The 26,326-nt window shown below is 45.0% G+C and overlaps 1 protein-coding gene across 3 annotated transcripts in view; it reads right to left on the bottom strand.

The window, feature by feature from the left end:
- Positions 1 to 2,854: 2,854 nt before the first annotated feature.
- The window catches only part of Foxk2 (forkhead box K2), a 50,306-nt gene continuing 26,834 nt past the window's right edge, over positions 2,855 to 26,326 (bottom strand). Inside the window, exons 3-9 of one of the 3 annotated variants that reach the window (XM_021212393.2) lie at positions 24,330 to 24,477; positions 21,522 to 21,668; positions 16,180 to 16,373; positions 15,351 to 15,526; positions 13,717 to 14,013; positions 12,777 to 12,986; positions 2,855 to 5,939 (exon numbers count right to left, since the gene is read on the bottom strand). In XM_021212393.2, coding sequence (XP_021068052.1) covers positions 5,743 to 5,939; positions 12,777 to 12,986; positions 13,717 to 14,013; positions 15,351 to 15,526; positions 16,180 to 16,373; positions 21,522 to 21,668; positions 24,330 to 24,477 — 1,369 coding nt within the window. In that variant the 3' untranslated portion in view covers positions 2,855 to 5,742. The remainder of the gene's footprint in view (positions 5,940 to 12,776; positions 12,987 to 13,716; positions 14,014 to 15,350; positions 15,527 to 16,179; positions 16,374 to 21,521; positions 21,669 to 24,329; positions 24,478 to 26,326) is intronic. The other 2 variants (XM_029545868.1, XM_029545869.1) reach the window with 2 other exon arrangements.

The following is a 26,326-nucleotide window of genomic DNA, read 5'->3' as shown; positions in this document are numbered from 1 at the left end:
AGAAGAGGGTGTCAGATCCCATTACAGATGGTTGTGAGCCACCATGTGGTTGCTGGGAATTGAGCTCGGGACCTCTGGAAGGCAGTCACTGCTCTTAACCACTGAGCCATCTCTCCAGGCCCCAGGTTAGGGTTTTTTTGATTTTTATTTTTTTAAATCAAGTCAGACCATGTTTGGCACCTGTGGTTAAAGGACAGCTTGCAGGAATCTGTTCTCCACCATGTGGTCTTGGTAACTCAACTTTTACTGTTTGGGCAGCGATCTTCCCTTTACTTGCTGGGCCATCTTGCCAACTCAGCTTATTTTTTGAGCAAGCCAAGCCCTCTAGCTCAGGTGGCATCACTCACTGGTTTCCTGCACAAGGATGGCAAGCCACTCAATGCAACCAAATATGTGCTGCCATGTTCTCTGCAATTTTTGAAATGTTTGTGCTGGGAATTTAACCTAGGACCTTTTGCATTCTAGGCAGGCACTCTGTCACTGAACCATATCCCAGATCAAAAAATTTTTTAGTTTTTGTAGTGCTGTTAAGTTTCAAACCTAGAACAAAGGGCTGCAGTGCCTATTCACACATCAAGTTGGATCTGGCTGCCAGGTTCTCCCAACATCCCTCAGTCCCCCTACCTGTTATAGGGTGTGGCTTTTCCCTATTTAATCCAGACATTCTGATTTTTTCCCTTTTATAGTTTTGGTCTCCTGGCTGCAGGACCTGCTTCCTTCTCCCCCTCCTTCCTGTTCTCCCCACCCAGCCCTGCTGAGCCTGGCCATGTCCATTCAGGACTCTCCCAGATGTTCTAGTCCTTGCCTCTTCCCGTGCTCTCCCTTTTCCCCACCATACCTACATGTCACGCCTCCTGCTCTGCTTTTTCTTTTTTCTTTTTCATTCACAAGAAATTGAAGCTGGGGCTTTGCATGTACTTGTAAAATAAGCAATGAGCTCTACTGACAGCCCTGCCACTTTTGTGCTAATCACTGGCATTTCTACTGTATATGGTGTTTGCTCCCCTCCCTACTTTTTTTTTTTCTGCATTTTCCTGAATTGTTTAAAGGAAAAATCAGAATTCACCTGTGAACTTTCAGCCATTCTAAGTATTATTAACAGTTACATAGTAGAATATAAAAAGCTAACTTTCCAGTATGAATTTTTCACTTCAAAGCTCTGCTTCCTTCACAGAACATTAATGTTCCAATTTAACAATGACAATTCTGAAGGTCAAATTGCAAATTTTGCTTTGAATGACTTTAATGAGGCAAGTTAGAAGGTGACATTTTTAAAACAGAAAATTGGTTTATTTGCTCAGATAGCTTAGGTTTTTGTTTGTTTGTTTGTTTTTACTTTTTCTTCATTCCTGAAGGTTTAAAATTCTCAGCCTTTGTGTTCTGTTAGACGAAAAAACAAGGACTTGTTCAGCAGGTGTAAGCAGCGCCAGAGCTTGCTTTACTTTCCAAGAACTTTTTTTGCTTGTTCTTTAGGCCTTACATTCTCCAGTTTTGCTTAGTGTCCTCTCCGTGGAACTAAGATAACTGTGGTCTTCTGTGGATCTGCGATGAGCATAGCCTCTAACCATGGAATGAAGCACACCCAGTTACTTATTTTTTTAAAAAAAGATATCTCCATCTTTCTCCTTTAGCAGGGAACCGAGAGACATATATGTCTCTGAAGCCCATTTCCATTTTTTTTTAAGATTTATTTATTATATGTAAGTACACTGTAGCTGTCTTTAGACACTCCAGAAGAGGGCATCAGATCTTGTTACGGATGGTTGTGAGCCACCATGTGGTTGCTGGGATTTGAACTCTGGACCTTCAGAAGAGTAGTCGGTGCTCTTACTCACTGAGCCATCTCACCAGCCCCCCCCCCCCATTCCATTTCTAAATGCTCTATCCAGTAAATAATTCATGTCTAAGGTCTGTAACTTGTTGATGTATTTAAAGAGCATTTGCTCAACTTGGGGAAGCATAGCTAATTTTAATTTAATGGTATCTGCTTTTACTTACATTTTGGTCATACTGGAGTTGACAGCTGTCCTCAGGCTGAGCTTCCTTTGGCCATTTGCTCAGTGAGTTTTACCTTAGCTAACACCACTGCTGTGCAGACGTCACCTATCTACACCTGTTTATAAATGGAGTTCTCCCACCTTTTCTGAGCTACTCAAACCACACCCTTCGTGCATTACTCAGACAATTCACACTTCCCCCAGGTCAATTTTGCCATGATGGCTCCAGATGAATGTGGGGCACAGAATTCCAGGGAATTTCTAACTCTGTCTCCCCAGCCAGCATTCTTTGTGAAAAGGATCACATTTTAGCCTCCCTGTACACTACAACTGGCTCAACTTGGGGTCATAACAGAAAAAGGCAACAGGAAACAATTAGACCCACAAGCCTACCAGTGTCCCATCCCCCCCTCTCTCCTCCCGTTTTTTGTTTTGTTTTGGTTTGGTTTTTGTTTGTTTTTAAAGCAGGTCTCATGTAGCTCAGACTGACTTCATGCCCAGGGATTTATTATTGGTTATGTGGGTGGCCTGGGACAGCAGCTGGAAGATAGCAGATGAGTGTTACCGCCTGGGAACCTCAACACCTGTCTGTATACCTTTTCATTATCCTTAGGTCAAAGGGCAAGCGGGTCTGGGGAGGGGCTGGGTTAGAACACTTTCTGACTCTAACAATGGAATGTCAGTAAGATGCCACACAGTTGACTGTACAGCGGTATTATCATGAAGACCTTGTGCTTTCACCTCTGAGGGAGCCTGTGCCGCTGCCCATCTGTGTTCCTGGCCCAGTCTCACCAGCACAGGCTAAAAAGTAAGATAGATGTACCTGCTTATCAGAAGACAATGATACTCTGTATTCATTAAAATTAATAAAAATATTTTATTGAATTTCAGGAACTTGGTACTTTTTAAAAATTCCAAATCTTTGCACACAGATCAGCACTCTGCTTACTCTGGAACTGCAGATGCTCGGACTTCACGATTGTCACTTCTCTCCTTGTATCACACAGCATAGAAAACCCAAGTCCTGACGCTCCCGACCCCTTCTGAACTACTACAGCTACTCTGTGACCAGCTCCCCAGCAGAGGACAAGGAAGTGCGGTGGGGTATTTACGGGGACCAGCTGCTGTCTGTGAACACACTCTACAGTGTGGGAAATAGCTATACAATGTTATGCCACACACGTTCTGGAATGCACCGTACGCAGGACACAGGTGAACTTCCCTTTGTGCTCGGTGTGGTTCAAGCCAACGCTGCTCAAGTTATCTAGTCCCTGAGGGAGCTCACAAGTTTGGTAAAGGTCAAAGCGAGACTCCTTAAGCATTCAGCAGTGGGGCCACAGTAGACCTGGGGAGCTGCGAGCTGCTTGTGTCAGGATAGTATGTTCCCACATCAGACCTCTGCTGAGGGCCAAAGCACACGAGCCCAGCTCTGGTATGTGGAGGGGCATCTGGGAACTCAAGATGAACATAAAACTAAAGTAGTGCCTTCAACACTGGGAAGAAACCCTGGGTTTAGTACTTAGTTAATCTACGGTCCAGCTTCTGCCCTCTCCTTGGCAGCGTTACATTCCTATGTATCAAAGCAGCAGCAAGGCCGATACAGCAGCAAGGAGAAAAGATGGGTGTGTGCCTATTGGCACACTTCACTCACACGCGACTGAGAAGGTGGCCTTAAAAAAAAAAAAAAAAAAAATCCTCTTTCCATCTTTAAATGTTTTCTATGATCCCCAAAAGAAACTCCTGCAGACCCATAAGGTCTGGGGCTCAGAGGTAAAGAGTCTGCAGACCTCACTCATAGGGAACAAGCCCTGGGCAAGCATGCTACACACATCTCCAGATACACAGTATGTCCATGGTGGTACCTGAGCCCACCCTTGACTAGGGCGGCCTCCTGCCAACGTACCACGTTAACTGAGGCCCATAGTCTGGATGCACATGCTGGGCACAATATAACCCAAATTACTTTAAAGTACTCTGCAAACTGCAAACCTTTACGAAACAGACATGCCGAGGTTACCTGCAAAAACGATGGAGGAGGCAGACTGCGGTGGGCACACACATGTTCTCACTCGCATCATGTCTCACCTTTATTGTTTAAGTGGCTGAGTTATATAAATCCAGCTTGGGTGCAGTAACTCCATGTCAACACGCATCATCTGCAGTAACATTGTGACAGCTCCATACTGTGGGTGAAGCAATACTTAGAACAGACTTATCATATTTGGTCTTTATGTAAATAATGTTTTAAATTGCCTAAATATACCATTCTGAGCCATTTCATTCTACCAGGAAAATACAGGGTTTCCCCCCCCTCTCTTAAAAAAAAATTAAATACCAAAATAACTACATTTAAATAAATAATGTTATGATGATGACATTAGGGAAAAAACTCACAATGAGGCTAACGCCCTCTGCCTGTTGCTCAGCTCAGTCCAGAATGCTCTGGAAAGGTGAGCGGTGATCCTGAGTGTGGGCTGGGCTGCTGGCCTCCCCACCTCTCCTCACCCTTCCCTCTTTACTTGCTATGTGACATAAGTCAGGATTAGTGTGGGACGTCATTGTAAAAAGCCAGAGAAACCTCTTGAGAATCATAAAATGGCCTGAATGCTTGATACTTGGCTGCAGGGTCTCACTCCCAAGACCCTCAAGTTAACTGGCAACATCTCTCCATCAGCTCTTGCTGTGAGTGTGCCATGCAGATAGCCAGTCAGAAGCCAGAGCTGACCCCTACAAGTCCCCAGGTTCTGGGAGAGATGTATGACCTTGGTCTGAAAAGGTGTGCTAGAGGCCTGGATCTGTTTCCCAAGGAGGGAGGAAGGGATCTGTTGCTTTAAGCATACACAATATTTAGGAGACTTGTTTTACTAGAGTGGGAAATTACGCCAAGGACAAAGTCTACATAAAGAAACAAACAACAAAACCTGCAAGTTAGAGCAGGTACGTGCAGCCTGAAGGCTAGAAGGCTCCCAGGGTCTCTCGTCCCAATGCCCCTGGCCTCGTGGGTCCATGCAGCCTCAGCCCACCCACCCTCTACAATGGCACAAGGCAGGTCAAATTCATCAGCTAACCGCTCTAGACGGAAATGGGCAGGTTGGTGTCCTAAGGGGGAGCACCCAAACACAGGCAGGACAGACTAGAGCAAACCATCCCACGGGCTAAAATCAAACCACAGAAACAAACAGAATGACGCTCTTTCCCCCAAATGAATCTCAAATTTTCAGAGTAGAAATGGAGTGATATGAAATGTCAAAGACCCCATTATTCAGTAAAGAAAGGACATTGCCAAGTATTCTAATTCCGTATGTGGACAACAAAACACTGTCTTGTCTCTCAGCCACAGCCAGCAGGTCCTATGAGGGCAGCAGGTGGCTGTGGCTCTGTCCCCTAAAGGAAAGCCAGCGCAATCCACTTGTAGCAGGTGCTGCGTCCTCCCAGGAGACTCAGTCCTTTGGGACCTGGAGTTCTTGCTTGTAGTAAAAGCTGAGCCCACAGATGACAGCCCAGCGAGTGCTCTGACGGAGACACCACCTCTGGATCCAGGTTTGCTGTTGTGGGTCTGTTCAAGTGTAAAATGTCTTTAAATTAAGGAGTTTTAAGGCCACCTGGGTTCATGTTTTCAGTGCTGAGAGGTGAAGTCCAACCGCAGGGCCCTTTACCCACTGAGGATGCGCTCCCTGCTTCAGTGAGAGGCAGCGTCTCCTTTTGGCACCACAAAGTTGATGTCTGAAGAAAAGGTCTCCCACAGCTAGTTCTGGATTGCCTTTTCTCTCACAGCTGCTGGTGGTGCGTCCACGCTCAGGGCAATGACAATGCTCTCGCCATCTTCTGCTTTAACTCGCTTGAGCTCTGGCTGCTCTGCCTGGTCACCGTTCTGGCGCTTTGTGGGCAGAGATGCCGATGCTGATGCGTGGGTGGCCAACATATGGAGAGGACTTGCCGCTGCTGAAGGACACAGTGAATCAGAAACCCACGCTACTGCATAAACCCCTGACCAGAGTCCACCCTGGCACTCCAAACCCTCTGAGTCTTACACAAAACCCCAGGGATAGCCCTACATGGCCAAAGCCGCGGCAGGTCAATTCCCATCAGTAAGAAAAACCTCTGTAGACTCGAGAGCCCAGAACTGCCAAGGCAAGGAGGCTTCTGTTCACCTGGAGGATGGAGAAGTGTTCCCTCCAAATAGAAAATAAGGCGGTTCTGGTTTGAGAGATAGCCATTTCTCAACTGTCCTACACATTATTATCTAAAGCTTTATCTACAAGGGGACATGTTTACTTTAGGAAGGTGGCTTAGAACTTGCCACCATGCCGGAGAACTTGCGTTCTAGACTCAGAACACACATGGTGGAGGAGAAAACTGACCCACAAATTACTCTCTGAGCTTCACGTGCATGCCACCCCCCACCCCCAGGCAATAGATGGTTTTTTTGGGGGGGGGAGGGGGGAGATCCAGGAGATAGATAACCATATCTTACCCACCTCCTTTCTTTCTTCTTTTTTTTTAATAGTCTCACTATGTGGCTTTGGAACTCATGGAGAACCACCTCCCTTGCCTCCAGAGTGCCAGAATTAAAAGGGTGCAATAGCCCATGCAGCCCTGACTATTCTAAACGCTAAACTTCCAGCTGAGGCAGTGGGCAGTCTTGCATGTCTATTTGTCTGAGGAAACCACTATTACCTAACTATTAACACAATGATGCTGAGGGGTTCTGTCAAAGAAAATGTAAGAAAAATACTGAGCAAAGCAAATGACCTGCCAACCTAGATGGGCCTCAGCACATTCACTGAGGAACAAGACTGAGGACTCTCCACGAAGAGGAGTCCTGTTTCCACTTAGCCCTTCTACTGCTGCAATCCTCTCTTCTGTCCGGAAGGTCTGTCTTTTTATTGGCCTCATACCTAAATGAGCTGACTACTGTAGGTCTATTTTTCTCAAGTTGTCATCCTCCTGCATAATTACCAGCATGTGCCACCACAAACCTCCAAGGTCCCTTTTCTCCTAACTGCATATACTTATGTATGTTTAGCTCTGCTGGCTGTTTCTCTAGATAGCTCCAAAATACAGATGCCAGTGGGAGGTTGCTACTCTTCTTTCAAGCTTAAGCTATCCTTGTCTCAGGTAGTGGTATTCCTGAGATATGTAAGTCATCACATCACCAGGGGAACAAGAAGCAAGATGAACACACTGGCTGCTTCACACCAGCTCACTGCCTACAAAGGGAAAGAACCCTGCCCTCCAGCCCAAGTAGACAAAGCCCCTTCAAGTTGCCAGACTGTTTGAAGCAGAGCCCTTTTGCACCACAGGCACCAGTAAACATAATCACAGCATGAACACACTGGCGAAGGGAGAAGACCCAGCTCTTGTCCCACACTCAGCCTGACTATTTTTATTACTTTTTTAAGGCTGGGGATAGAACCCAGGGGATAGACAAGGGCATGCTAGGCAAGCTCCGTCACATTCCTACCCCACTGTACACGCGGCATGAGCTGCCATGGGGGGGTCGGGAAGGGCATATCCAGCCGTCAGTGGCAATCATATCGTCAAGAAGCTAAGGAGGGCATGAGCTGTTTTTCCTAGTGTGGCTGATGCTGACTGAGCATGGCCAGCCACCTAGGACAGTGCTAGGGACTTGGGGAGTGGCCTAGGCATCCTCAGGCCCAGGCTGTCTCCAGTCTGTCTTGAAACTCAAATCTCAACTCCACAGCCTCATGCCAGAGGTGCTCTTCCTCAGCTCCTGTTTGTGTACTTCAGCTACAAACGGCTCTCATACAGTTCCTGCCCTGCCCACCCGAGCCAAGTCTAGGAATCGGGGAGCAGAGAGCTTCTGTGCTGATTCTCACTGCACTCCTTCTCCTGCCCAAGTCTGTAGACAGACAGGAGGCTACAGAGACTTATCTAGAAAAAGATACATACCCTCAGATACATGTACCTGGGGATTGTGGGTAGAACACCAACTCAGGACACAATGTCACTGCTGTGGCTTCAGCATTAACAGTAGATGAGAGCTATTATGAGGGACTGCATGCATTATAAAATAATCGCAACCCTGTCTTCTGCCACATGACAGCAGGAAGTTCTTTAGATGGTGCCTTGATATTGGCCAGGCCAACAACCTTAAGAGACAGTAACTTTTTCACTAATTATGACTTATCTAGTGTTAGATACTGTTACACTAATACAAATGGACCCAGACAGGGACCCGCAAGGGTTACGTTATAATTAGTAATTTTGAGAACCATGACAGACCGAATGCTATATTCTTCAACCCAGTCAGAGTAGCAAGGTGTGCAAGTACAGCCTAAAGGAGGTACGGAGCACACAGGCTGGACAACAGGTAGCTAGAGCCTCAGATAGCGGGGCTCTAGTGCACATAAACATCAGGTGCCTGCCATTTGGGCCAGCCTTTATGGGCTGACGCTCATGGAAACATCTACTGCATTCTGAAAATAATCCCTCTGCTTCAGGGACAAGAAAGCAGCATGTTGGGCAGGAGTATGGGGTCCACACAGAGTCTTGGAGCACAGGGAGCTTTATTTCTTCATCTTAAAATGCTCATAAACACTGGGCTTAGGGTATGTATCTTTAACCCCAGCACTCAGGAACCAGGAGTTCAAACTCAGCTGGTCTAGATAGCAAGTTCTAAGCCAGCCAGGGCTACATAGACCCTGTCTCAAAAAATATTTAATAAGTTGATGAAGATACAGCTCAGTGATACAGGTCTTGCCTGGCATGTGCAAGGTTACTGGTTCAATCCCCAGTGCCATAAGACAAAACAGACAAACCCTGAATTTTCTAAAGTTGGTGAGACTCCAACTTTAGAAAATCCAAAGTTGGCTGCAGATCCAGTGCCCACATGGCTGCCCATAACCATGTGTAATTCCAGTTCCTCAAGTTCAACACCTCTGGCCTCTGTAAGTACCAGGTAGGCAAGTGACACACAGATGTACATGCAGGCAAACACCCATACACAAAAATAAGATGGTCATCAGTACATAGTGCCAGCCTGCTCAGCTATGTGTCCAGTCCTGGGTTCAATCCTTAGTACTATTTTATTGAGACTAGGAGAGACTGGCTTAGAATTCTGTGATGCATCTGCTTCTGGCTCCCAAATGCTGGGATTAAAGTACATGCCACCATGCCTGGCATTCTTTAAAATTCTTTAAAAGACATTTACTGTTTATTGTCTGTTTACATATTAAATTTATAATCACATAATTATAGATCAGTTATGTACCACAGTATAATGTATACAGGTCAGAATTTGTAGGAATCAGTTCTCTCTTTCCACGAATTCTAGAAATTGAACCCAGGTACTCAGGTTTGGTGTCAAGTACCTTGATATGATGGACGACCAAGAACCCGACACACAGTACTGCTAAAAGAATGACAGATACTGAGAGAGAGGAAAAGGGAGAAAGGGAAAGAGAAAAAAAGAAAGGGAGAAAGACCATGAACTGAGCAAAGGCAGAAGGGTCCTGAGGTACTGAGCAGGTCCATCCATGCGCGGGCTGTGCCCAACAGACCTCGAGCACGAGCCCCAAGAGAAGGCGGGCTGAGAACTTCATCTACCGCCTATGCACTCGCCAGGTACCTGTGAGTATCACTTCTGACACAGCTACCCTCAGGAAGGGAGTGCCGGGCCTTGGGCAGGCGGGAGATTCTGGCACCAGGAGGGCACACTGGGGCTTTCAATACAAAAACTTGAATTAGGGTGGGTAGGGGCACAAATGTAGGTAGATGCACAAGCAGCACATGTATGTGGGTAGATGCACATGTGGGGAGGCCATCACTACACCCTTATTTCTTCTCCACTTTAACTTTGGGATAAGGTCTCTCACTTGGCCTGGAGCTTCTATAGCTAGGCATGATGCTACATACTAGTTACGATTACCTAGGAGGCTGAGACGAAATCCCTGGAAAATGCCAGGCAAGCACTCAGTTACAGAACCCCAGCCCAGCTGTAAAACACTCTTAAAGAAGTACCAGCTTCAATGATCTCCACAATCACACTCTTTAAGAGCACATGCAGAGCTAGAGAGATGACTCAACAGTTAAGAGCACTGACTGCTCTTCCAGAGGTCCTGAGTTCAATTCCTAGCAACCACATAGTGGCTCACAACCATCTGTAATAAGATCTGATGCTCTCTTCTGGGGTGTCTGAAGACAGCTACAGTGTACTTGCATATAATAAATAGATAAATAAATCTTTTAAAAAACAAAACAACAACAACAAAAAAAACCAAACACTTGCAAAGTACTGGTTTACTTCCAGAGGACCCAAGTCTGGTTCCCATCAATCATGTCAGCTCATAACCATACCTAACTCCAGTTTCAGGAATAACTACAAAAGGGTGCTCCATAAGGCAGGTTTCATGAGGATGCCTGGGCTCTTCCACTAGTTTCCATTTGCTTGTTAATTTTGTGCATGAGCCAGTTCTCTTTCCCTGAGATTTTTTCCATAGATGGAGCTCCTAAGAGATTTCAAGCAGTAAGTACCAAGTGCAGCATACTCTGCTTCCAGTTTCCTCAATCTCTAAATATTCACAAGCCATACAGGAAAGCCTTAGAAAAATTTGAGGGTGCTTAAGTAGTAGCCATTCCAGTATTCCCAGCTCAAGCTGCTCCTGGGCTACACTGGCCATCTACAAAAGGGTTAGGGCAGCGCTTCTTTCTGCCGTGTGTCTTCTGACACACATCTTCTTACACCCTGGCTCACAACACTGAGCATGGAAGTCCCCCTGACAAAATGGCAACAGTACAAGGTTTCTGAATAGGCAATGACTCCCCACGTCCCCCAAAATATCGAACACATAATGAATCTGAGGTTTAGCAGCCTGGGATTTGAACATACAAACACTTTGCACTCCTTATGCCACTATGCCCTGTAATGTCGACAAAGGCTTTGGGAAACGTCCTGGCTCAGACTCATGAATCTTTATTAAGAAATGAAATGTTTAATGTATACACAAAATTTTCTACTACCAAAGTAACACTGTTCTTTAATTATAGGGGGGAAAAGAAATAATATTTTTCTACCATTATCCCCCAGCATGTAAATATCAAATCAGTCTATCTTTGCATTGCACTGTTGAAATGTTAAAATACTGTTACAGTTGCTAACGGTTTTCATTTAAACATTCACTCAGGAAAATCTGTATTAGGGTTAGAACAGACAACTAAGGACCATACATACTGTTCTGCCATTCTGTACCACACATACTGTTCTGCCATTCTGTACCATACATACTGTTCTGCCATCTGTACCATACATACTGTTCTGCCATTCTGTACCATGCATACTGTTCTGCCATCTGTACCATGCATACTGTTCTGCCATTCTGTACCATACATACTGTTCTGCCATCTGTACCATACATACTGTTCTGCCATCTGTACCATACATACTGTTCTGCCATCTGTACCATACATACTGTTCTGCCATTCTGTACCATGCATACTGTTCTGCCATTCTGTACCATGGGAAACCGCATCCCCTCAGCATCAGCAACTATAAATTCTAACCCTGAGGCCAGTGAGACACGACTGAGCAGGTACAGGCACTTGCTGGAGTCCCACCCAACTGCCACTAGAGTTCAATTCCAGAAACCTACATAAAGGCAGAAAAGAACAGATTCCGCACAGCTGTCCTGATCCTCACATATGTGTACTAACACGTGTAAAACCACACAGTTTTATAATTTTTAAAAATTCTTATTTATGTGCATGCTTATAAATCTGTATGTGCGTGTGAAAACTCGTGTACGTGGTACCTGCAGAGGCCAGAAAATGCTGTCAGATCCCTTGCAGCCACCAGATGTGAATGCTGGGAACTGAACTCATGATCTCTCGAAGAAGAGCAAGTACCTGCACTCAACATCTCTTTAGCACTAGTTATTTAAAAAGGACACACAACTCTGAAAACGTGATGCTGTTCTAGGTTTACATTATCAAATATTCAGGCAAGACTTAATCCTTCATGTAAATAACTAAGCAGGGGAAGGTGCTTGCTGCCTACCTGTGACAACCTGAGCTTGATCCGAGAACCCACATAAAGGCTGTTCTCTGACCTCCACATTCACAGTTCTCATTCCTACCAACTGAGGAGGAGAAAGCTGTGCCTCAGAGCTCATCTCTCTCTGCCTGCCACCAGAGCAGAGACACTGTGACCAGCTACCTCCAGCTCCATGGTGCATTACATCCGTAAACCCTGAGCCACAGAAGTCCCTCCTACATGAAATTGCTTCCTGTTAGGTATTTTGTCACAGAGACAAAGAAGGTACCTATTTGCATACCTCTATATCTGGAATGTTGTAAAAATTTCTGTGGGAGAAACTGGAAAAATAGTTCAATGGTTAAGAGCACTGGCTGCTCTTATAGAGGAACCACGTTCAATCCCCAGCACCCACAAAGTAGCTACCTGTAACTCTAGTGCAGGGGGCTCTGATCCCTCTTCTGGCCTCCACGGGCACTGGATGCATGCAGTCAGTGTACACATATACATACAGGCAGACTACCCATAAACATAAACATAAATAAATGAATGAAAATAGAAAACTTTCTACAAGTTAAGGGGCTGTGGCAAAAACATTTTAGGCCCTCCTCTAGGTGGAGCCCCGTGGCCAACTCCCCCGGCTCCGCTGTACTGCCCAGGGCTTCAAAACTGCCAAGTCAGGACAGACACGACCATGGAACTCCCTTCTATGAATTAAGAGCCTGCGCTCCCAGTTGCAGCCCCAGCGTGCCAGTGGGGGGCATCGGGAATGCATGAACGCTGCTTACCATTGTTCACCTGGCTGTGCACTGCTGTAGGCATGGGTACCACATGAGCTCCGTTTTGCGTTACAGTTTTTATTGGAAGCTGGTGTTGACCTAAAGGCGCCTGCTGCACTATGGTCACTGTCTGAACAGGGGTGCCCTGTGATGTCTGGATGATTCGGCTAGCAGCGCCTAGTGTGGCTGGGCTAATTGCAGGGACAGGTTCTACTTTCACTGAAATCAAAAGAAAAGGGAGAGAGATGATACACTGTTGCAAAGCGGAGATTGAGCAGTTTTCAAAACAAGTGAGGAGGCACAAGCCAAATCCCAACGTGAGAACCCCATGACTCCATTGCAGCTACTGTCAAGCTTAAGACAAGATCACAGCAAGGCCAGTCTTGAAACTGGGGGTGGGGTGGGGGTGGGGGGACAGGAACAGGGACAAACATAGCTCAGTAGAAGGGCGCTGGCCTGGCATTTATAAAGCCCTGGGTCTGACACATAGTACTGCAAAAAAATTAAAATAAAGTTTAAAACCAAGTAATGGACTAGAGAGATGCCTCAATAGTCAGGAGGACACACTCCTCACAGCATTCCTGGCTTGATTCCCAGCACTATGTTGGTCAATAACTCTAGTTCCAAGAGGATCCACTACCTTTATAACCTCCAAGGGCACCTGGACTCATGTGTGTGCATGAACACATGAGTGCATGCGCGTGTGCGCACACACCCACACACTCGTACCACTGGGTTGTGGGTGTAGCCTGGTGATACAGGGTTTCTCTAGGATGTGTGTGGAGCCAGGCTCAATTCCCAGCACTGCTAACCCCTAAAAGGCAGCAAAGAAACAGGAACCAAAACCCCAACAAACGCATTAAAACAGGCAGAACAAATCATCCCATGGGTCTTGGGCGAATCAGGAATGAGAAACTAATGGGAGATTTTTTTTTTTTTTTTTGCTCACCTCTGACTTCTCTGTGGTCTCCATTCTCTTGTGGTTCAGCCTTAGGAGGAGCCAGCACCGCAGCCTGAGTGACCACAGCTTGTCCAGCAACTGTGTATGTGTTTGCTGGGGCCAGTCCAGCCACACTGGTGACTGACACTGCTGGTATCTGATGAACAACATGTACTGTCTGCACAACAGGTGGTTGAGAGGTGGGTGTGGTCACTGGGGTTGCAACAGTGTAGGTAACAGGCTTAATGGCCGGGGGTAGCTGCCGCTGGACAGTAATTAAGACGGGCTGACTAGAGAGAGGTGACCCTGTTGGGAGACAACATGAGCATGAATTGAACTTACACGGCTCCTTGATCTTACAGTTTCCACACGAAGCTCTTCCTAACATGAACACTAGACTTTAAAATCCAGAACATTACAAAGGAAAGACATGGGCTGGAGAGATGGCTCAGTGGTTAAGAGCACTGACTGTTCTTATAAAGGTCCTGAGTTCAAATTCCAGCAACCTCTACTGGTGTATCTGAAGATAGCTACAGTGTACTTACATATAAATAATTATCTTAAAACACACACACACACACACACACACACACACAAAAGAGAGACATATAATATCATTTTATTAAAATTTTTCAAGATTTATTTTTGTTTATCTGCTTAAGTGTTTTGCTTGCTTTTGTGTCAGTGCCCATGGGTGCCTGGTACCCACAGAAGTTTCAAGATGGCACTGATTCCTCCAGAACTGAAGCACAGTGTGGGTACCTGAACCTGAACCTGAACTCAGGACCACAGCAAGAGCAGGAGATGCTCTCAACCACTGCACATCTATCTCTTCTGCTCAGATATACTGTCTTCACAGGGACATTTAGTTTCCAGATCTAATTATTAAAAACTGCAAACTCTGTTTTATTCTGATTTCTGACAATACCTCTCTCTTCCTTCAAGAATATGCCCTCTATGAGGGCCTAAAGGCATGCCATCTTCGCCCAGAGCCAACACTTTCATTCTGGAAGGACAGAGGCACAAAACTCAGAAACAGTCGCAGGCAGTCAGAGCCACTGCCCTTCTGGTTCTCAGCAAGTGGACATCAGCAGCTGGAGACAGGCGGCAGGGCAGGGTCTCTTTGGGCCATCAAGCCCAGTGGTCAGAGTGCCCATCTTCTAGCTTTAATAAGATATACATTTTATTCTATATTGTGGCTTTGCAACTAAACTGGAAATATTCATCTACTCACTAAATGGATGCATTTTTGTTCCAATCAGTGCCTAGTTTGTCTAACTTCTTTTGGTGAGGAAAGGGCTCTTTTTTGTTGTTGTTGTTTTTTAAAGAAAGCAATTGAGAACCGATTCTTTTTAGTTTTGTTTTTAGGAACAGGGTTCCACTATATAAGCCAGGTTGGCCTTAAACTCACAACAATCCTTGTCTTAGCCTCTTGGGTAACAGTACAGTCACACACTACCACATCTACATGCTGATTCAAAAAAGAAAAGAAAAAAAAAAAAAATCCCAGTGCCACTGGTTTTTCCAAAACCTTTCTTCCACACAACATTCAAGTACTTACACAAAGTGCCAAATGCAGGCATCTCTGTCTGGCCCCACTCCCAGCCCCTTTGCCCTCTTACTTCTCCTGGGGTCTCTCTCACCTGGCGCACTCTGGGCAAACCTGGCCTCCTGGATGACGGCAAGCTTGGGTTGTGAGGCGCCAGGCTCAGGCTCCAAGGGGGCTGGGGAGCCCTCCCTAGACAGGCTCTCCGGGGTCTGGGCGCCACTGGAGTGAGCAGACAGCACTCCGGCATGGTTGGGAGAAGCTGGGGCACTCCTGGGTCACCAAAAGAAGACAGGGGTATTTTTACAGTGATGCTCTAAAAAGGATGTGTTCATTTATTTAATCTTTATAAAGGGAAGCCTCTGTCTCCTGCCAACTGAGCACAGGTCTGTGTGGCTGACTTTCTCTGTGGAGACCCAGTGAGGTTCAATGGACAGTACCAGCGCTAGGCCACGCATGCCACACAGGTTGTTCAGTTAGCAGGACTCGGCAGTGAGCTGACTGTGGGGCCTTAAGGCTTCTAATAACCTCATTTCTTTTAGGTTAAAAACATTCTTAATGAATGTAAAACATGTGGTTCTAAAATCAGGCAAATGAGAAATCTCGAGTTTATAAAACTGAAAGTCACTTTAAAGAACTGTTCACGTACCAAAAAAAAAAAAAAAAAAAAATGAAAACTACCACATGGCTCCATGACCTTGCCTCCTGGAGTCTAATTACTTTAAGATATGCATTAAGTTCAAGGGAATAGCAAGCAGTACAGGTGGAACAAGGCGATAGGAAATAGAAACACAACCAACCTTTTCCCAGTTCCCCACCCCAACACCAGTACAGGTATCTGCAGATCTTCTGTTGGAAGGATCTCTGCCAACATGCTGAAGTGGATTACTGACAGTGAGTGCAGGCTCTGGTTCCTGTGTCCTTACCTAGAGGAGAGAGGTCCCAGGGGGGTTCTAAAGCAAGGCACGCCCCTAGGCCGTCTTTTCCTAAAAGCCTGCTCTACCAGCTTGCTCTCGGAGGCAGGGTCTATCCTCCAGAAGGAGCCTTTGCCTGGTTCTTCCTGGGAACGTGGCACTTTGATGAAATAACGGTTCAGAGAGAGATTGTGGCGAATTGAATTCTATGAAACATAAAAAAATACGTAGGATTCACTTTGTTGAGAAATGAAGATGTGCCCAAACCTTAGTGTCCTGTAAAGCAGAAACCTAGGTGCTCAACTGCAGACACAGAGTGAGGCTTCAACTCCCATCCTCCCTGGTGATGAGCTGAGTGAGACTGATGTGGGTTGGAGCCTTTGTGGCCACAACTCAGGGAATCTTGTGTGGGGAGAAGGAACCTGGGCATGAGAAGGGTTAAGGCTCTGCCATTTCCCATTTCTTCCTTTCAAGGTAGGAAACAGGCCTGTCACTACCACCTTGGCTTCGGTCAGATGGAGGTTAAGACTATACTGCCAATTCTGTTTGGAGACAAACAGCAGCCACAGTCACCCCTTTAAAATGTTTGTTACTTTGTATTTTTGATGAAAAAAATGAGTCATGCCATTTAAAGAACATCAGTATAGTATAAAGTACTTATTTAGCAAGTCAGCAAAGCCCAGGAGTTATAAGTGACTCCACCTTCCAGTCCAGTACTTGGCTCTGTATTTCCAAAGTACACCCATGTGATTATTTGACCTTCATCAATAATTCCATTGGGGAAGGAGAGAAAAATCAACTCCTAAGCCATCATAGCTTCAGGATTTCCAAGTGTCTGACTTGTGACCACCTGACTTGTAGCCACAACACTGAAGTAAACACAGGACAAAAGTCATCAATTAACAGCTACTATCTCATATTCTTAGATCTTTGAGTACATTTAAAAATCAAAGTTTTAAAATGGTAATAACTTAAAATTTGGGGATATACAAAAAGCCTCCATTTTCTCTATTCCTCATTAATATTCTAACACAATAATAACTAGCCACGGCCTGAAGTTCTAACTTGTCAGGGGCAGCTAAGAAACCTAACAAATGTTCAGTATTCCTTTACAGTCATTCCCAGAGACTGTTCCAGAATCAATTAGTCACAGGTAGGAAACAAAGCCTCTGACTGTGGACCTGAGTCAGCTCATGGGCAGCGTGAAGGGGCCTGGCTGTGTCTGACCTGCTGAGATTCAGAATACTTGAATAAACCAACATATATTGCTTCAATGTTTTGTTATCAGGTATTGCTGACAACCAACCTTTCTTCCAATTCCAGAAAATCAAAGGGGGCTGTTCTTGGTGCCCATCAAACACAGAAGGCAAACCTTCACCAGCTGCATTCAGACCTTTCAGGTTTGGAGGAGAGGCAGAGTCAAAGGCTGTATGTCAAGAGAAGCAACCCAAACAAAGATAACATAGGCTCAGCATCCCTAATTAAAAAACCCAAATCCAAAACTTTGAGGAAATATGGTGCCCCCAGCAGAAAGTCCCTACTTGTCCCCATGTGTCTGCCACACTGCCGTCAGGCACTAGCACACTAGAGATGTGACAAAACTGTATGGGGGGGGGGGGGGGAATCAATGAACACCATGTTTAAACTGGTTCTTTCCCCCCAGGATATCTTGTTATAGACAGGCAAATATTCCAAAATCTGAATCATTCAGATAAAAGTCAGTCGACTCAAAAACACCACCTGCAAAGGGAAATCCTGCAGCTCCTGTGGTTAAGCTGTTCCTTTTACTGAGACTCCAGTCCCACTCAGAGCACAAAGCCACAGTAGAAAAAGACATTCAGAGAGCTCAGCTACACTAGCTCATGAAACAACTTAGTTTGCATGTTATTAGCATAGTGGGAATGTGGAAGCAGTAGCCAGGCTTTCTGTCCAACAGGAACCCTAAAGGCTGCTCTCCCCACCCCCCACCCGCTCATGTGCTGAGGACACTCATGCAGTTGCAGTGCTTGGGGTCAGGAACTGCTCCTTACAGTTCTGAATATTAACAGCCCCCACCTAGTCTGGGTGCCTTCCTAACAACCCGCTTCCAGAGAATCTGCACACAGTATGAGGTCAAATCCATAAATGGGCACCTGTAGTATCTTATCCAAGACTCTACAAATGGGGGAAACAACGTGATTCTTAGTTCAGATGCAAAGAGAAAAGCACCCATTTCTCATTATTTTAGGACCACATCCTATGGTCAAGACGAAGATAAAGGTACCTTCAATCTGCTCTTACAAATGAATGTAATCTTAAGAATAATTATTTGTCTTTCTTCAAAAACAAAAGAGAGGTGCTGTTCTTTCCATACAATCTAATTGACCCATTTTGTGGTAAAATTTCCTCTGCAAATTACAAAATAGCTGTTCAACACAGAGACCCTGTAATATCCTAAAAGTTAGACCAAGAGGCAGTCTTATAAATGCAGGGCATCTGAGATGAGAAGGGAGACTTCTATCCTCCACACAAACTGCTAGAGAGCAGGACTCAGGTGGAAATTCAGCTCTGCGCATGTGTGCCTGAGTGTGTGTGTAGGCCAGAAAACCACCTTGAGCTTCATTCCTTAGGAGCCAAACACAATGAGATATTTTGATACAGGGTCTCCAACCAGGGCCTAAGGTTTGCCAAATAGGCCAGTAAGTCCAAAGGAGAGGCCCATATTCACCTCCCCAGCACCCTAGACTTTTTACATTAATTCTGAAAATGGAACTCAGGTCCTCCTGTAAACAATGTTTGTTTTTTTTAACCAACTGATCTATTTCTTCAGCCCTGGAAATCCAACTTTCTTCTGTTCAGAAGCCGTCCTCCTGACCCAGAGAACAGTCAGAATAAATAAGGTCTGATGTAGGTTTAAGAGATGTTTTAGAAAAGCAGCTGAGCTCTCATGGCAATACAAGACCAAATGAATGCCAGCATCCCAAAGCCAAGGACAGGAACAAGTTACAAGTGCAAACCCATCAAGCCAGGCAGTGGTGGCACACGCCTTTAATCCCAGCACCTGGGAGGCAGGGGCAGGTGGATCTGAGTTCAAAGCCAACCTGATCTACAGAGCAAGTTCCAGAACAGCCAGGGCTGTTACAGAGAGACCCTGTAGGGTGGGTAGGCAGGGGTACGTGTCTATGAATTAAAACAGATTCCAGACAGTTGGTCTCTCTCACACTAAATTATCTGGAGCCAGTAGGAACAAACATTCCACACTCAGGTGAGAGGAACAGTCATCTTTATGAACCTTGATCTGTACAGAGAAGAACATGTCTGAGTGAAAACAAGAGTTAACAGAATTCTTTAGCAAGAAAAGTGCAATATATACCAGAAACACACAGACATAAACAATCACAGAGCTTGAGTCTTACGATTTCAAAACTACCTCATCTCAAAGCCCCTGGAAACTGGTATTTCAAATCATCAGCATTCTGAACATTAACAAATCAAAACAAAACACCCTTAGACCTTAAGGGTCCTCACATGCTCACACTGACCGACCGTGCTCCACAGTATCACGGAGCAGAGTGGATAAATTAGTCAGTGCTCGTTGGGGCCTTTAAAAGTCATGAGTGTTTTAAGCACAAACTTCATTCTGTGGAGGACAGGAAAGTGCTAGGATCAAACCTACAACATGCTGGGCATTCTACTGATGAGCAACATCTCTAGCTCACAGCCTATCGTCACAGATTAAAACATAGTCAATACAGCTGGAATTCAATACTTATTATGTTAAGGCCCTTAACACAGAACAGACTATGGCAATGTTTCCCAAATCCAGTGACTTCCTGGGGATTGTTAAGCAGTTTGTGCATCCCAGGAAGGGAAGGTGGAAAGGTAAAGGTCATACTTTTCACCTTCTGACTAAAGACTCTTTAAAGGTCAATAGCAAGGATCCAGTTTTAACACATTTCTACATCTGCAGGTAAAAAGGGCTTCAGCAGGGCATGGCAGCACACACCTTTAACTCCAGCACTCAGGAGAGCAGACAGATCTCTGTGAGGTCCAGCTTGATGGGCAGTGTTCTAGAGTATAACACTTTGTTTTAGTTTTTTAGACAGGGTTTCTCTGTGTAACAGAGCCCTGGCTGTCCTAGAACTCACTTGGTAGACCAGGCTGGCCTGGAACTCTCAGAGATCGACCTGCTTCCACCTCCCAAGTGCTGGGATTAAAGTCATACACCATCACTGCCCAGCAAGCAGAATAATTCGTAAAAAATATAAAACGTTAAAAAACCATAAAAGGTATATAAAAATTAATTGTTAAATGTTTTTCCTTTCCATAAGCAGAAAAATTACCTCCACATATCCACATTATAACCTCAACTGGACATTTTAAAAAGTGAGGATTATTTATCAAATCAAAGCCTCAAAGTAACATTGCTGTCATTATCAGTTATTTTATGAATTAAAAAACAAAACAAAACAAAACAAACAAACAAAAAAAAAAACTACATCTACCTTCTATGGTTTTGTTGCTGTTTAACACTGGTCACGGCCAACTTTCCCTTTCCCAAATTATCTCAATTCCCAAAGTTTTCTACACATCTAGGAAATGGTGATATATACTAGATACACAGAGAGACAAGTCTGTGCAATGTATGGTTTAAAAGTTACAGAGAGGCCAGGTGGGATGGTGCATGCCTTCAATCCCTGCACCGAGAGCCAGAGCCAAGCAGACCTCTCAAGAGTTCAAGGCTAGCATGACCTACACAGTGAGTCTTAGGAATGCCAGAGAGCTACAAAGAGAAACCCTTCCTCAAAAACCAACCAACCAAACAAACACCTCAGCACAAATAAAATCCAAAAACCACTACCAGCACCAGCCACCTCCAGGGAGCCCAGGCTGCACAACAGCAGCATTGTGAAGAGGCTGAAGGCTCTTCACTGGGGAAACTGCAACTTAAACTGGTCCTGTCCGCCTCTGTATTATATACAGGCCAAGTATAAAAGCTATATTCTAAAGACAAAGTCAGAATTACCATGGTAAAACAATTTAAAAATCAGTCTCTGTGAAATATGAAGTTCCTATATTTTAAGAGGCACAGGTGGATGAATGTGAGAGGCAAGAATAGACTTTAGTTTGAAATTCCCCAACATTTTCAACAAACAGAAATGAAAATCCCCCAGGCTTTATGTATCCCAGGAAAACATTTATTTCCCAGACAGTAAAAGCATCTGTTTCAGTTCAGAACTGCTGCTCCTTCTCTGCCAAAGAGCAGGGCACTGTCCGGCCTCAGGCTCTTGGTGGAGACTCCCTTCTTAATGACCTCTCTAGTGTACATCCTGATTAGAAAAAGCAGTACCTACAGCAAGCTGAAACAGCCTTACCTGCCAGCCCTTGTCCGCAGTCCTGTAGTATGGATAGTTTTTAGTGATGTGTGTATAGATCCCATTTAGAGTGAGCTGTTTATCAGGAGCCATTGTAATCGCTTGTACTATCAGCTGTGCATAGGAGTAAGGTGGTTTTGAGTCATCCTGTGTTGGAAAAAACAAAGCACCTAAGATTCAAGAGATTCTTTTATGTAATTCTTCCAACAGTGTCTTATAAAAGTAAGATAATTGGAAAACTTTTAGAAAAGTTAGTTGGAAATTTATAGAATATATAGAAAGATTAAAAAATCACATATGGAGCCAACACTCTAGAGGCAGAGGCAGGCAGATCTCTTTGACTTCGAGGTCAGCCTGGTCTACAAGGAAAGTTCCAGGACAGCCATAAGTGCTACATAGAGAAACTGCATCAAACAAACAAACAAACAAAAAATCACCTAAGGAGAAAATTTAAGAGACAAGAACAAAACAATAAAGATGAGCACAGCCACTGAGCTTCAGGGAGCCCAGAGCAGCACAAGTCAGGGAGGGCCCTGTGACAAGGAAGGGAAGGGGCATGGCCAAGTATGATTCGGAGCAAGCACAGCACAATAGTGGTTCTAACAGGGATCTTTCCACACATCAGAAGTCACAAGAGCACTTGAGGTAGGACTGTTCAAATGCCCATCTACTGCCAAGGCTCTGCATGTGAGGACATGTCTGTGTAGGAGCCTAGTTTCTGTATGAACTTCTAGAAAATGCATACCAGCACTGGGAAATATCAAAACAGTGTAAACAAAAAGCAGCACTCTACAGGTCAGAGTGTTCAATGATACCACTTATTCAAAGCACATTCAGCATAAGGCCTGGGTTTGATCACCATCATTGTAAGGATGTATACTGTTCATAAAGTGTGTAATTTATTTACTTAATGTATAGGTGTGCTACCCGAATGGATGTCTATGCGGCATGTGCATGTAAAAGAGAGCGGAACTCCCTTAGAACTGGAGCTACAGTTGTTAGTCCCATGTGGGTGCTGAGATTGAAACCCAGGTCAGCTGGAAGAGCAGCAGTTAGGATTCTTAACTGCTAAGCCATGACTCCAGACTCTTCCCCAGCCCGGCCTTGTATGTTTAGAATTTACAGTTTAAAGCAAACCATTATTGTGCTACACACTGAGTTAAGGCCAGCCTACAGAGTAAGACACTGAGTCCCAGCTCGGTAGAGATGCACTTGGGGATACAGGAGGAAAATCAGAGGGCCTATTGGAAGAGAGCCGATGACTGCTCAGACAGCGGAGCTGATTGCCCAGACATGTTTTTCAATTCTCAATAGAAAACCTTAACACTCCACACAGCCAGCATCCAGAAGACCCCATGGCCCACCTCAAATGGCTAACATTTTCCTAGCACTTATTTTGATATCTCTTAAGACACAAAGGCTCTGCCTAAGCACCTACAGGAAAACACCAAGTTCTAGGAAGAGAACAAGGAATAACAAGGACCCAAATCTGAGCAGGGGCTAAGCAGCTGTTCTTGCACCCACCATGTACTTGACTTGGAGGTTTAAGACTCCATCCCTACTCAGAAGGCCAACATATTTCCTAGGACTTTTTTCTTACATGTTTCTAAGGATGTTTTTATTTGTTCTAGGAGTCAATTCTCCTCTCCTGCTATGTGGACCCCAGGAATCAAACTTAGATCATCCGCCTTTAGCCTTTATCCACTAAGCTATTTGCTGGCCTTAAAAAATGCTGTCCTTACATTTTTGGAAACAATGTCTCACTATATGCCTCCAATAAAAACCTGAAACTTGTTATGTAGACCAAGATGGCCTTGAACTCAAGAGATCCTCCTGGCTCTCCCTCCTAAATGCTGAAATTAAAGGTGTATGCTACCATTTTATTTCTTAAATAATTTAACATAGAAAGTGGTCAGAATATCCCCATACAGGTAAAGCAAACTTTGCAGCTGCTGCCAGACCCTGAGTCTGCACAGCTGCTCACAGACCACTCAGTTCTGGTATTACAGCCATATTTCTACTGGAATGCTTCAATCTTGCACCTAAGCCTGCCACTGTGTGAGCAGGAACATCGATATGTTCTGCTCACTCCATGGCTCTTTTCTGTTCTTTCTGAGTATGTCACATTCATAATGATATGGCAGAAGGAACAATATGTACCGATTGTGCTTTTTCTCACTTAACACCACAGCAACTGCCCTTCTGTGTCACTAGCAATTTCATGTAGTCTACCGTTGCCCTGAGAGCTTCACATGTGTTGAATAATTTTTTTAAAATGCACTACAAATCCTGATGCCTACGTTACACTCAGAATGACATGAGAATCAAATCCACACAGATGCACAAGTCAGTGTACCAGATAGCTTTTATCCGCCTGACAAAATCTAGGGCCAACAGGGAAGAGGGGACCTGCACTGAGGACTTGCCTCCATCTGAGCAGCCTCTAGACATCTGTGGTGCGTTTTTTTGTTTTTGTTTTTTTGTTTTTTTTCATGAATTATTGGTGTGAAAGAGGCCAACCCCTGTGAGTGGTGCCATCCCTGGGCAGGTGGCTCTGGACCGTGATCGTAAGCAAGAAACAAGCAGGACCCCTCTCCATGGTGTCTGCTTCCGTATTCTTGCCCTGACTATTCTCAGTGGTGAACCATTACATGGAAATGCAAGACAAATTCTTTCCTCCCAAAGCTGCTTTTGCTAGTGTTTTATTACAGCAAGAGAAACTTAGCAAAAAACAACATGGTATTCCCAAAGGACTTGTTACCAATATTTACGTAATATCCCCCAAATCCATGACTATAAAACATTTACCTTTGGGCTGTCTCCACCCGAAGCTTCCTTTTCATTTTCTGGCTGTGAGTTGTCAGCCATTAAATTGAGGTCAGATGGCATCACACGGCCCACTTTGTACCCTGAAGACCCTGCTCCCCGAGGACTGGATGGGCAGGAGTTTGCAGCACTGTGAAAGAGGGGGAAGAGTACTGTAGAGGAAGCACAGTATTGTTCTTCCATAACGAGCTGGATCAGGAAAAACAAACATTTATTTTTAAAGATTTATTTATTATGTGTTTTGCCCACATGTGTGCTAAGTGCATGCCTAAAGGGGTCCAGGACAGGGTGTGAGATCTCCTAAAGCTGTGGTCACTACACTTCTCTAGCCCCATTTATTTTTCTTGAGACAACACTTCATTCTATACTGCAGGCTGGTCTTAAGTGTGCAGCAATTTTCTGACCTCATTTTCTGAAGTACTGGGATTTTGGGGGGCTACTATGTCTAGTTAAACTGAAAAAAAAAATGAGACTAGCAATATTTCCTACATGAAAGGAAACACAACTGTCAAGACAAACTGTGAGGCCAGGCGTGGTGGCGCACGCCTTTAATCCCAGCACTTGGGAGGCAGAGGCAGGCAGATTTCTGAATTTGAGGCCAGCCTGGTCTACAGAGTGAGTTCTAAGACAGCCAGGGCTACACAGAGAAACCCTGTCTCGAAAAGACAAACTGTGGGAAGGCAGTGTCCCGTGTGCCCTGCTGGAGTCAGTGAGCCATTACAGCCAATAGGAACTTCATTTTTAAAAAAATATTCTATGTGCATTGGTGTTCTGCATGCATGTGTGCCACCTGTGTGAGGGCATCAGGCCCCTGAAGCTGGAGTTACAGACAGCTGTAAACTGCCAATGTGGGTGCTGGGGCTTGATCCTCGGGAAAAGCAGCCAGTGTTCTTAACCACTGAGCCATTTCTCCAGCCCCAAATGTAAAAATTTTTTTTTGAAAGATTTATGCTAAATTTTGAAGTAAGTGTGTGTGTGTGTGTGTGTGTGCACGCGCGCGCGCTACACACAAGCCTGGTGACTTATGGTTAAGGCCAGAAGAGGATGCTGGATTTCCTAGAATTATGTTTGTGAACTGCCATATGGAACTAGGAACTGAACCTACAAGAGCAGAAAGTGCTCTGAAAGGATAAGCTATCTGTCTACCCCTTAACATTTTAGATTTCAACTTTCAGTATGGTGCCTAGAGACTCAATTACTCTTAGTCTGTGAGGAGGAGTTTTGGAAGAAATATAATTAGATAATCTGTCCAGCTTTTCAATGAAAAATACACTTAAAAACTGGAAACAGAGTTAAATTTAGAGCCTGAAGCAGAGACAAAAGCAGGCAGAGCTCCAAGTCCCAGGCCCAGCCCAGCCCAGCCCAGCCCCAGGCAAGTTCCAGTTCAGCCAACACAGGTTATAGATACTGCGAGACACTAAAGGATGGGGAAGAAAAGGAAGGAGAAGGAAATGAAAGACCAGTCCCAGACTGAGCCCAGCTCCACCCCTACTCCACACAGCCGAGCTCCACCCCTACCACACAGCCCAGCCCCACCCCTACGGCCACCATAGCTCCCCTCAATGCTCTTCCCATCAGCAAATGAGAAACTCATGCATGTCCACAGTTCTTGAACACTGATAGATGAGGGTTCAGTCAGAAATAAGGCATTTAGACTATCTATCCCCTCTAAGGCTCAGGGAACAAGCAGGAAGTCAGAGACAATGGCAGTGAAATCCCAAATTCTAGACAGGACACAACAATGTCCTTACAGACTCAGCAGGCACAGTGCCTCAGTCTGGATCTGCGCAAGGCAAGCCCTTGGGGGTGACCCTAACTTACCTCTGGATTACGATTATGGCAGCTCAGGAGACTGGTGCGCCCACCAGACTCCAAAGGATAACACCAGCTCTAAGGCCACAGAATAGTCCGGTTAAACCAACCCAAAGGGACACCGATGAAACAGTGGGAGAATTACAATTTACAGTACAGAAACTCTG

Source organism: Mus pahari, chromosome 14 (assembly GCF_900095145.1).
Source record: "Mus pahari chromosome 14, PAHARI_EIJ_v1.1, whole genome shotgun sequence".
Taxonomy (NCBI): Eukaryota; Metazoa; Chordata; class Mammalia; order Rodentia; family Muridae; genus Mus; species Mus pahari.
Note: the sequence above shows the minus strand (reverse complement) of the source record. Positions and strands in the feature narration are given on the sequence as shown.